The sequence below is a fragment of the Lipotes vexillifer genome, unplaced genomic scaffold, assembly GCF_000442215.2.
Source record: "Lipotes vexillifer unplaced genomic scaffold, Lipotes_vexillifer_v1.1 scaffold1208, whole genome shotgun sequence".
Taxonomy (NCBI): Eukaryota; Metazoa; Chordata; class Mammalia; order Artiodactyla; family Lipotidae; genus Lipotes; species Lipotes vexillifer.
In genome coordinates, this window is record NW_006799247.1 from 312,476 (window position 1) to 325,645 (window position 13,170).

General features: G+C 36.2%; 1 protein-coding gene across 1 annotated transcript in view; it reads left to right on the forward strand.

Moving 5' to 3' along the window:
- MSMO1 (methylsterol monooxygenase 1) overlaps window positions 1-12,664 on the forward strand; it is an 18,011-nt gene extending 5,347 nt beyond the window's left edge. Inside the window, exons 2-5 of the mRNA XM_007471533.1 lie at window positions 369-517; window positions 1,455-1,581; window positions 3,225-3,379; window positions 11,705-12,664. Of these exons, the coding sequence (XP_007471595.1) occupies window positions 369-517; window positions 1,455-1,581; window positions 3,225-3,379; window positions 11,705-11,900 (627 nt within the window). The 3' untranslated portion in view covers window positions 11,901-12,664. The remainder of the gene's footprint in view (window positions 1-368; window positions 518-1,454; window positions 1,582-3,224; window positions 3,380-11,704) is intronic.
- The last annotated feature ends 506 nt before the right edge of the window (window positions 12,665-13,170 follow it).

Genomic DNA, 13,170 nt, shown 5'->3' on the forward strand with positions numbered 1-13,170 from the left:
TTATTCGTTCTGTAGTGCTCCTTTGGTTTATAGAGATCATCAGGACCATTATGCCTGGGTTTGTCTATTGACAATTTCTTCACCTATTTAAAGTAGTGATAATATCGATAGTTGTCAAGGTTTTAGAAGTGGGTGCGTGTGTGTGTGTGTGTGTGTGTGTGTGTGTGTGTGTTGTGGTTCCTGGACCTTAGTTACTGTAACACAGTAATTATACTATAGAATTCACATAACATAGGATTAATTAAATAACATAAACTTAAGTCCCCATATAAACATTAGAGAAGAAGCTAGGAATTTACTTATAGTTTTCAGGTGAAACTCCTGATAGCAGAGGCTAATACTAAATATTTTGATTTTTTTCTCCATAGGATAAACCAGAAACGTGGGAAAATCAATGGAAATGTTTTAAAGTACTTCTCTTTAATCACTTTTGTATCCAGCTTCCTTTGATTTGTGGAACCTATTATTTTACAGAGTATTTCAATATTCCTTATGATTGGGAAACAATGCCAAGATGGTATGTAGATGAAGATTTGCTTTTTATACTCAGTCATGGCTTATCATTCAATTAAAATATCCTTAATGTTATTTTCTTTCTTCATTTGGTCAATGTTTGTTTCTTCTAAACTTCAGAAATAAATAAAATGTAGAAAAGTAAACCGTAACAGAAACTTAAAATGTCCCCATTTTTATATGTTTCTATATTTTAGTGTAATATTTTTATTGGAAGGTGAGTTTCTTGCATCAGAAGTTTCCATAGCATCCTTTATATGATTGATTACAGATACACATGCTTATGCCTAGAAAAAATATATTGCATTTTAAGTCTAAAATGAAAGAAAAAAATGAGAGAATAGTTTGTGAAGTTTATAAAAATTATGTCCGTACAGACACAAATATATATTATCTGAGCATAAATATTTGTGTTCAAATAATATTTTTCAACTGTCTGTTCTGACTTAACCTGAATACAGATGTACAGTATATAGATATGTTTTTCCTATTACTGTATATTCAACATATAAAAGAATTTCTGTGTATGTGTTCATATGTATATAAAATATATTTTGCCCGTTGCACTTATGTGCTTCTCTTTGTCAGGAAAAAAATGATGATTTTACTATTATTAATCTCAATTCAAGTCCTTTATCAATGTTACTCTTTTCCTAGAAGTTTTGAGTTTTGTTTCTTAACTCTGATTTTATACCTGTGACTTCTTTTTAAGCGAATTAGAATTGGTATGGTGGTCAGCTTCTTTAGCCCTTCTTCAGGTGGTATCATATAGCTAGCTTGCATCTATATGTATTGTTTTGAGAATTTGTTGATCAATAAAACCAGTTAGGTCAAGCTGGTATTTGCTTTTATGCAGTGTCTCCAGCAGTGATCCCAGGTAAAAGTCTAGATTGTTTAAGTAAAAGTTATTTAATCCTCATTACAGTATTTTCATCTTAAAGGTACATGCTTTTGGCAAGATGCTTTGGCTGTGCAGTGATTGAGGATACCTGGCACTATTTCCTGCATAGGCTCTTACACCACAAAAGAATATATAAGCATATTCATAAAATTCATCATGAGTTTCAGGTATGTTAGAACTATATTTAATCAATTTTTTTCCATTAGAGGCAAAAATGTCATTAAAAAAAAAAAATCTCCTGGACTTTAAAAAAAATTATCAGTGATGTTTTTATTTCTTTTTCCTTTGGCATGATTGTTAAGAATATAATACACACACACCTAAACACAAAGGGAGTTCTACAGATTTCCTTTAATATCTTAATTTCATGGTAAATTGATACCTGAAAGAAAAATGTTACGTGAAATCGTTCGTTTTTGTCTTTGGGTCCAGAGCACTATCCTCACACAGTTGGGTCCCTGGCAGTTTGATAGAGGCCTCTAGTGCTGTTAAGGTCATTTAAGTGGGCCCCCAAAACAACAAACCTTGAATCGTTAAATTCCTAAAACAATTTCCAAGTTAGTTTTAACACATTTCCACATCATTGCTAACTCCTTCCCACAAAACAGTGATTTTTATCAGAACTGCTTTGATGTTAGCTTTGTCAAATTTGTTATTTTGGTATGTTCTGCATTGATCCTAATTACATGATATGATAAACCAAACATCCCTTTCTTGGCAGAACAAATTCAGGCACATAAACCAAAATTAGAATTCAAGTCAATTGTTTAATGCCTTTATATCAAACCATCAAAGACAGCTATTAAAATAGATTGTTTTAAGGACATCCGTAGACCTTTTAATATTTGGTAAGAACAAAAAAACATTTTTATTGAGAATTACTGTTAACGTTTATATATGTATGGCTAGATATATAGTTGATCCTCAGTATCCACGGGTTCTGAATTCATGAATTCAACCAACCGAGGATTGAAAATATTTGGGAAAAAAATTCCAGAAAGTTCCGAAAGGCAAAACTTGAATTTGCCTCGAGTGGACAACTATTTACATAACGTTTAAATTGTATTTACAACAATTACACAGCATTTACATTGTATTAGATATTATAAATAATTTATAGATGATTTAAAGTATATGGGAGAATGTGCATAGGTTATATGCAAATACTGCTCCATTTTATATAAGGGACTTGAGCATCCTTGGAGTTTGGTATCCATGGGAGTCCTGGAACCAATCCCCCTGGGATACCTAGGGATGACTGTACTATCATAACATATAGAAGAGATATAATTTTATAAAACGATATACATAAATAAATTAGAATATATATATTAGGGTTCTCCAAAGAAACAAAATCAATAGGAGATGCACACACACACCCACACAGATTTATTTTAAGGAACTGGTTCATGCACTTGTGGGGGCTGGTGAATCAAATCTGTAGGGCAGATCACAGGTTGGAAACGCAGGTGAGAGTTGATGTTGCAGGCCTGGATCTCAATTCCTTAGAGCAGCAGGCTGGAAACCAGGCAGGGTTTCTGTATTGTAGTCTTGAGAATTCCATCTTTCTTGGGAAGCATCAGTCTTTGCTTTTAAGGCCTTCATCTGATTGGATGAAGCTCACCTGGGTTATGGAGGGTCCTCTTCTTTACTCATGGTCTACTGACTTAACTGTTAATCACATCTAAAAAAGACCTTCACACCAGCATCTAGACTGGTGTTTGACCAAGCACCTGGGCACCATGGCCTAGATAAGTTGACACATAAAATTAACCATCACAATATATTAAGCATTTCTTACTTATTTTAGGCTCCATTTGGAATGGAAGCTGAATATGCACATCCTCTGGAAACCTTAATTCTTGGAACTGGATTTTTCATTGGAATCATGCTTTTATGTGATCACGTTATTCTTCTTTGGGCCTGGGTAACCATTCGTTTGATAGAAACTATTGATGTCCATAGGTAAGCTATGGTTTCTATTCAGGTAAAAGTATCATAAAATATCCTTTTTTCATGGTCATAGATTATCTTTATTTCTGTTTTTTTTTAATTGAAATGGAACTGACATGTAACATTGTGTTTTAGGTGTGCAACATAATGGTTTGATATATGTATATATTGCAAAATGCTCACCGCACTGTTCATCTCTACACAGAGTTACAAATTCGAGAACTCTTAAGATCTACTCTCTTAGCAACTTTCAGATTCACAGGATTGTTGATTTCAGCCTCCATGCTGTACATTACATGTCCAAGACTTATTCATCTTATAACTGGAAGTTCATACCTTTTGACCACCTTCACCCATTTCATGCACTGTAATCATTGTCATAGCTTATCTTTTTTCCTAAGTAGAGTAATAGGAGAAGTTAACCTTGTTAATGTTACTATTTTTAATAAACAGGAGAACATAATCATTGGATAAAAGTTCAAATAATAATTTTTGTGTTTTTTTACATTCCTATCTATGGCTGTTGTCATTTTTATGGTGAGAGTATATTCATGTATCATTTGAGAAAATGAAATGAAATTCTGATAAGTGCTGCGGAACTGCCCTCCTCAAGGGCCCCTCTCTACACGCCCAGCAGGAACCTGTAAGAATGCTTTCCCTGCACCCAACACCCTTTGCAAACTGGACATTACAGTCTTGTTAATCTTGGTTAGTAGGACGTTAGAGAGCCTTCAGGGTTATGCACTGCATTCCCCAGGGGCTGGTGAGGCTGCATGGCTGTCTTTGTGCTGGGTTTTTTTCCAATCTCCCGATTCATCCCACCACCACCACCCCACCCCGCCCACTTGGTGTCTACGTTTGTTCTCTACATCCGTGTCTCTATTTCTGCCTTGCAAACCTGGTTCATCTGTACCATTTTTCTAGATTCCACATATATGCGTTAATATACGATGTTGGTTTTTCTCTTTCTGACTTACTTCACTCTGTATGACAGTCTCTAAGTCCACCCACATATCTGCAAAGGACCCAATTTCATTCCTTCTTATGGCTGAGTAATATTTCATTGTATATATGTACCACATCTTCTTTATCCATTCCTCTGTCGATGGACATTTAGGTTGTTTCCATGACCTGGCTATTGTAAACAGTGCTGCAATGAACATTGGGGTGCATGTGTCTTTTTGAATTATGGTTTTCTCTGGGTATATGCCCAGTAGTGGGATTGCTGGATCATATGGTAATTCTATTTTTAGTTTCTTAAGGAACCTCCGTACTGTTCTCCTTAGTGGCTATATCAGTTTACATTCCCACCAACAGTACAAGAGGGTTCCCTTTTTTCCACACCCTCTCCAGCATTTGTTGTTTGTAGATTTTCTGATGATGCCCATTCTAACTGGTGTGAGGTGATACCTCATTGTAGTTTTGATTTGCATTTCTCTAATGATTAGTGATGTTGAGCAGCTTTTCATGTGCTTCTTGGCCATCTGTATGTCTTCTTTGGAGAAATGTCTATTTAGGTCTTCTGCCCATTTTTGGATTGGGTTGTTTGTTTTTTTTAATATTGAGCTGCATGAACTGTTTATATATTTTGGAGATTAATCCTTTGTTGATTTGTTTGCAAATATTTTCTCCCATTCTGAGGGTTGTCTTTTCGTCTTGTTTATAGTTTCCTTTGCTGTGCAAAAGCTTTTAAGTTTCATTAGGCCCCATTTGTTTTTTTTTTTAAATTTCCATTACTGTAGGAGGTGGATCAAAAAAGGTTGTGCTGTGATTTATGTCAAAGAGTGTTCTTCCTATGTTTTCCTCTAAGAGTTTTATAGTGTCCTGTCTTAACATTAGGTCTTTAATCCATATTGAGTTTATTTTTGTGTATTGTTGTTGAGGAGTGTTCTAATTTCATTCTTTTACATGTAGCTGTCCAGTTTTCCCAGCACCACTTATTGAATGGGCTGTCTTTTCTCCATTGTATATCCTTGCCTCCTTTGTCATAGATTAGTTGACCATAGGTGCGTGGGTTTATCTCCGGGCTTTCTATCCTGTTCCATTGATCTATATCTCTGTTTTTGTGCCAGTACCATATTTTCTTGACTACTGTAGCTTTGTAGTATTGACTGAAGTCAGGGATTCTGATTCCCCCAGCTCTGTTTTCTCCCTTCAGGATGCTTTGGCAATTCGGGGTCTTTTGTGTCTCCATACAAATTTTAAGATTTTTTGTTCTAGTTCTATAAAAAATACCAATGTTGGGCTTCCCTGGTGGCGCAGTGCTTGAGAGTCCGCCTGCCGATGCAGGAGACGCGGGTTCGTGCCCCGTTTCGGGAAGATCCCACATGCCGCGGAGCAGCTGGGCCCGTGAGCCATGGCCACTGAGCCTGCGCGTCCGGAGCCTGTGCTCCGCAAATGGGAGAGGCCACAACAGTGAGAGGCCCGCATAACGCAAGGAAAAAAAAAAAAAAAAATACCAATGTTATTTGATAGGGATTGCACTGAATGTGTAGATTGCTTTGGGTAGTATAGTCATTTTCTCAATATTGATTCTTCTCATCCAAGAACATGGTATATCTCTCCATCTGTTTGTGTCATCATTGATTTCTTTCATCAGTGTCTTATAGTTTTCTGAGTACAGGTCTTTTACCTCCTTAGGTAGGTTTATTCCTAGGTATTTTATTCTTTTTGGTGCAATGGTGAATGGGAGATTCACCCATTCACCCACCCAATTAAGGGAGATTGTTTCCTTAATTTCTCTTTCTGATCTTTCATTGTTAGTGTATAGGAATGTAAGAGATTTCTGTGCATTAATTTTGTATCCTGGGACTTTACCAAATTCTTGGTTAGCTCTATTAGTTTTCTGGTGGCATCTTTAGGATTATCTGTGTATAGTATCATTTCATCTGCAAACAGTGACAGTTTTACTTCTATTTTGCAATTTGTATTCCTTTTATTTCTTTTTCTTCTCTGATTGCCATAGCTAGGACTTCCAAAGCTATGTTGAATAATAGTGGTGAGAGTGGACGTCCTTGTCTTGTTCCTGATCTTAGAGGAAATGCTTTCAGTTTTTCACCATTGAGAATGGTGTTTGCTGTGGGTTTGTCATATATGGCCTTTATTATGTTGAGGTAGGTTCCCTCTGTGCCCACTTTCTTGAGAGTTTTTATCATAAATGGGTGTTGAATTTTGTCAAAAGCTTTTTCTGCATCTCTTGAGATGATCATATGGTATTTATTCTTCAATTTGTTAATATGGTGTATCACATTGATTGATTTGTGTATATTGAAGAATACTTGCATCCCTGGGATAAATCCTTTTAGCCCAGGATAAAAGGATTTTATCCTTTGATCTGTCCATTGGTGTAAATGAGGTGTTAAAGTCCCTCACTGTTATTGCGTTACTGTCGATTTCCTCTTTTATAGCTGTTAACATTTGCCTTATGTATGATCCTTTTACTGTGTTGTTGGATTCTGTTTGCTAGTAATTTGTTGAGGATTTTTGCATCTATATTCAACAGTGATATTGCTCTGTAATTTTCTTTTTTTGTAGTATCTTTTTCTGGTGTTGGTATCAGGGCAATGGTGTCCTTATAGCGTGAGTTTGGGAGTGTTCCTTCCTCTGCAGTGTTTTGGAAGAGTTTGAGAAGGATGGGTGTTAGCTCTTCTCTAAATGTTTGATAGAATTTACCTGTGAAGCCGTCTGGTCCTGGACTTTTGTTTGTTGGAAAATTTTTAATCACAGTTTCAATTTCATTACTTGTGACTCGCCTGTTCATATTTTCTATTTCTTCCTGGTTCATTCTTGGAAGGTTTTACCTTTCTAAGAATTTGTCCATTTCTTGTAGGTTGTCCGTTTTATTGGCATAGAGTTGCTTGTAGTAGTCTCTTATGATGCTTTGTACTTCTGCAGTGTCTGTTGTGACTTCTCCTTTTTCATTTGTAATTTTGATTTGAGTCCTCTCCCTCTTTTTCTTGATGAGTCTGCCTAAAGGTTTATCAATTTTGTTTATGTTCTCAAAGGATCAGCTTTTAGTTTTATTGATCTTTGCTATTGTTTTCTTTGTTTCTATTACATTTATTTCTGCTCTGATCTTTATGATTTCTTTCCGTCTACTAACTTTGGGTTTTGTTGGTTCTTCTTTCTCTAGTTCCTTTAGGTGTAAGGTTAGATTATTTGGGATTTTTCTTGTTTCTTGATGTAGGCTTGTATAGCTATACACTTCCCTCTTAGAACAGCTTTTGCTGCATCCCATAGGTTTTGGGCTGTCGTGTTTTTATTGTCTCTTGTTTCTAGGTATTTTTTGATTTTCTCTTTGATTTCCTCAGTGATCTCTTGGTTATTTAGTAACGTATTGTTTAGCCTCCATGTGTTTGTGTTTTTTACATTTTTTTCCTTGTAATTGATTTCTAATCTCATAGCGTTGTTGTCAGAAAACATGCTTGATATGATTTTGGTTTTCTTAAATTTACTGAGGCTTGATTTGTGACCCAAGATGTGATCTATCCTGGAGAATGTTCCGTGTGCACTTGAAGAAAGTATAATCTGCTCTTTTCAGGTGGAATGTACTATAAATATCAATTAAATCTATCTGGTCTATTGTGTCATTTAAAGCTTCTGTTTCCTTATTAATTTTCTGTCTGGATGATCTGTCCATTGGTGTAAGTGAGGTGTTAAAGTCCCCCACCATTATTGCATTACTCTTTTATAGCTGTTAGCATTTGCCTTATGTATTGAGGTGCTCCTATGTGGGATGCTTATATATTTATAATTGTTATATCTTCTTCTTGGATTGATCCCTTGATATTATGTAATGTCCTTCCTTGTCTCTCATAACATTCTTTATTTTAAAGTCTACTTTATCTGATATGAGTATTGCTACTCCAGCTTTCTTATGATTTCCATTTGCATGGAATATCTTTTTCCATCCCCTCACTTTCAGTCTGTATGTGTCCCTAGGTCTGAAGTGGATGTCTTGTAGACAGTATATATACGGGTCTTGTTTTTGTATCCATTCAGGGAGCCTGTGTCTTTTGGTTGGAGCATTTAATCCATCCACATTTAAGGTAATTCTTGATATTTATGTTTCTATTACCATTTTCTTAATTGGGCATTGTTTTTGTAGGTCCCTTTCTTCTCTTGTGTTTCCCACTTAGAGAAGTTCCTTTAGTGTTTGCTGTAGAGCTTGTTTGGTGGTACTGAATTCTCGTAGCTTTTGCTTATCTGTAAAGCTTTTGATTTCTCTGTTGAATCTGAACGAGATCCTTGCCGGGTAGAGTAAGCTTGGATGTAGGTTCTTCCCCTTCATCATTTTAACTATATCATGCCACTTCCTTCTGGCTTGTAGAGTTTCTGCAGAGAAATCAGCTGTTAACCTTATGGGGTTCCCTTGTATGTTATTTGTCGTTTTTCCCTTGTTGCTTTTTTTTTTTTTTTTAATGTTGAGTCTTCTTTTAATTTATTTATTTTTATTTTTGGCTTTGTTGGGTCTTCGTTTCTGTGCGTGGTCTTTCTCTAGTTATGGCAAGCGGGGGCCACTCTTCATCGCGGTGCACGGGCCTCTCACTGTCATGGCCTCTCTTGTTGTGGAGCACAGGCTCCAGACACGCAGGCTCAGTAGTTGTGGCTCACACGGCATGTGGGATCTTCCCAAACCAGGGCTCGAACCCGTGTCCCCTGCATTAGCAGGCAGATTCTCAACCACTGTGCCACCAGGGAAGCCCTCCCTTGTTGCTTTTAATAATTTTTCTTTGTCTTTAATTTTTGTCAATTTGATTACTATGTGTCTTGGCATGTTTCTCCTTGGGTTTATCCTGCCTGGGGTGCTCTGTGCTTCCTGGACTTGGGTGGCTCTTTCCTTTCTCATTTTAGGGAAGTTTTCGACTGTAATCTCTTCAGATATCTTCTTGGGTCCTTTCTCTCTTCTCCTTCTGGGACCCCTATAATTCAAATGTTGGTGCATTTAAGGTTGTCCCAGAGGTCTCTTAGGCTGTCTTCATTTCTTTTTGGTCTTTATTCTGTTTCGTGGCAGTGAATTCCACCATTCTACCTTCTAGGTCACTTATCCATTCTTCTGCCTCAGTTATTCTGCTGTTTATTCCTTCTAGTGTATTTTTCATTTCAGTTATTGTATTATTCATCTCTGTTTGTTTGTTCTTTAATTCTTCTAGGTCTTTGTTAAACATTTCTTGTCTCTTCTCGATCTTTGCCTCCATTCTTTTTCCGAGGTCCTGGATCATCTTCACTATCATTATTCTGAATTCTTTTTCTGGAAGGTTGCCTATCTCCACTTCATTTAGTTGTTTTTCTGGGGTTTTATCTTGTTCCCTTCATCTGGTACATAGTCCTCTGCCTTTTCATTTTGTCTGTCTTTCTGTGAATGTGGTTTTCGTCTCACAGGCTGCAGGATTGTAGTTCTTCTTGCTTCTGCTGTCTGCCCTCTGGTGGATGAGGCTGTCTAAGAGGCTTGTGCAAGCTTCCTGATGGGAGGGACTGGTGGTGGGTAGAGGTGGGTGTTGCTCTGTGGGCAGAGCTCACTAAAACTTTAATCCATTTGTCTGTTGAAGGGTGGGGCCGAGTTCCCTGCCTGTTGGTTGTTTGGCCTGAGGCAGCACTGGAGCCTAGAGGCTATTTGGTGGGGCTAATGGCAGGCTCTGGGAGGGTTCACACCGAGGAGTGCTTCCCAGAACTTCTGCTGCCAGTGTCCTTGTCCCCACAGTGAGCTACAGCCACCCTCCACCTCTGCAGGAGACCCTCTAACACTAGGAGGTACATCTAGTTCAGTCTCCTATGGGATCAGTGCTCCTTCCCCTGGGTCCTGATGCACACACTACTTTGTGTGTGTCTTCCACGAGTCGAGTCTCTGTTTCCCACAGTCCAGTCGAAGTCCCACAGTCAAATCTTGCTAGCCTTCAAAGTCTGAATCTGGGACTTCCTCCTCCCATTGTTGACCAACAGTAATTTTTTCTCTGAATTACCATTTTATATCATTTGCCAGTTTTTCTGTTAAGGCTATACGTTTTATAACCTATTGGTTTATGTGAAAGCTTTGTTTGTTACCTATGTTGTAAATATTTTCTCTCCATCTGTCATTTGAATTTTAACTCTTGATGGTTCTTTTGCAGTTGTGAAGTTTAAAATTTTTATGTAGTAAAATCTGTCACTTTTTTTTTTTTTACATCTTTATTGGAGTATAATTGCTTTACAATGGTGTGTTAGTTTCTGCTTTATAACAAAGTGAATCAGTTATACATATACATATGTTCCCATATCTCTTCCTTCTTGCGTTTTGGATTTCATGCCTTGCAGAGTCTTCCTGAAACACTGTTCAAATGAAAATATTCTTGCTGTTTTCTTAAAAATTTGGTTAAATACTGTAATTCAGGAGCAGCAATTACTTTATCCTTCTGTAATGAACCTAACTCTTACTTGAAAAAAATATTGAAACATCCACCAAATGGATTCACTGAATAAAACATTTGTGTACTCCACTGCCCAGCACTGATGAAAACTGCTTGTGGTATGTTCATATTTCACATGCTTCCTTTCTGTTGATTGGAAGGCATTTTTTGGTAAATTATTTCTATTAAATGCCTTTTCAAATTCCTAATATCCTTAGTTTTCATCATTTAAAAATGATTATATGTTTATTGCATTTTTATTTGGGAATTTTCATCTGTGAAAGCAGAATATGAAATTCTAGGAATTGTTTCTGAGTCACTAAAGTAGCAAAATTAATGCTTCTAGTCTTAGGCAGAAAAGTGGTAGATGGTGTTTCCTTCAATCTTTCCTTCCATTGCTCTTTTCTCCTTCCTTCCCCCTTCAGACTCCTTAAGGGCGGGAAGGATTGGGGTGTTTCAGACTGGTATAATTGTAGATATCAGATTTTAGACTTGTAATTAGAAATAAAGGTGGGTACTCTAAAAGAAGTTGCAAAACAGTAATCCTCATGTCTAACCTTTGTAATGCTTGGTACTAATTTCATATAACTTTTCCTATAAAAAATATGTAGTATTATGGGTGTTACAAACTATGGTGAGAAAGTCCTCTAAAACAGAAAAAAAAGAAAGTCATGAAAATCTGTGTCTAAAGATTCATTACTATAACCCCTCTTTCATCCCCTGATGTGTAATATTAATGTCTATTAATTGTTCAAGTTTTTTTTTAATTTCTTAAAGTGATTTCTAGAATATGCACCATTTGCTGTGAGTTTTTGTCTTTTGTAAACATGTCAGAAATAAGTGACTTAGGTAAAGTGGAATGTTATTTGAATGGTTGACAAGCATATTACTATCAATGAAAATGTCGATTAAGGTGTATTTACTTTCTTAATACTCTTTATCATTTTTATTTCAGTGGTTATGACATTCCTCTCAACCCTTTAAATCTCATTCCTTTCTATGCTGGTTCTCGGCATCACGATTTCCACCACATGAACTTCATTGGAAACTATGCTTCGACATTTACATGGTGGGATAGACTTTTTGGAACAGATTCTCAATTTATTGCCTACATTGAGAAAATGAAGAAGGTTGAGAAAAAGACTGAATAAGCATCTCACATAAACCTTCCTGCAGATACACATTTCCTGAATTGAAGCTAGTAGCTAACATTGCTTCTGGGGAGTGGAAATAAACATGTGTCTTGGTTGCTAAGTGATAAAAAGAACATTAACAACTTTTAGTTATCTTCCTAGTGGGAACTTTTATATGTTTAAGTACAGTTTCCCTGAGGAAGCTTTAAAGGCCATGTTGCTAATTTTACAAAAAGGATTTAAGTAATGGAAGGAATATTAATGTATGTCTTTTTCCCAAGTTGTACCATAGGCCTGAAGCTGAAATTGGTCTTCAAACCTTTTAAATATGTAGTGGCCATTTCAAGAACTCTTAGTAGTACTGAACTTTAAACACTATTTTGGAATTTGCTTAAAGGTCAAATGCCATGGGTTGAACCACACCAATCTGTATAGTGTGAGTGAGTGCTAACTCTGAAACAGCCAGCACCGGGAATTTCTGCTCTTACCTGGAGCTGACCAGTTTGGGGTGATTCTCTTTCTTTGAGAAGTCCTTTTTGACTGCAATGTACTACTCTTATCTATAAATTAAGGCATTTCTGAATTAATGAAAGACTATTTTAGTCTAAAGGTTTTCAGGTTACTTGAATTTTTTAAACACTGAGCTTTATTTCTGCTATTTACCCTTTCTTTTTTGTATATCAAGTTTTCATTATACTTAAAGCTGTATCTTGAAACTTTGTGTACTGACTTGCTGTATTTGCACTTGGAGCTATTGAAATAAATGTGATTTTGTTTGATTATTTGGTTTCCAATTTTGAACATCATTTGTCACCTTTTATTCTTATCAGGAAAAGTACAGAAATCACTAAATTATTAAATTTTGTCATAAAAGGAATAGTTTTTATCTTTTTAAGTGCTTCATTTGCTAAACTTTTGGCAGTTTCAACATGTATTTATCAGGCTACCTATTGTGGGGAATTCTATTGACCTAATAAAATGGAGGATATCGAAGCAGCTCTTTTCTCCACTTAGAAAATGTAAAGAAGAATGGAGCTAAACTTTTTAGGGCTGGTTTAATTTCAAGTATCTAGAGTCTAATTTAAAGCAAGAGGTGATAATTCTAACTTTGTATATGGTAGTACCAAATCGTAATTTTTAAAAAATATGGAGCCATCTTCTGGTAAGTTTCTTTTTTCTTTTTTCTTTTTTTTTTTTAACACTTATACAGTAAAGAGGTACAAATAAGAGTTGAGAAAGTTACAGCTGAGACTCTTGCTAGACCATGTTTTCTAACTAGTACCTGGTT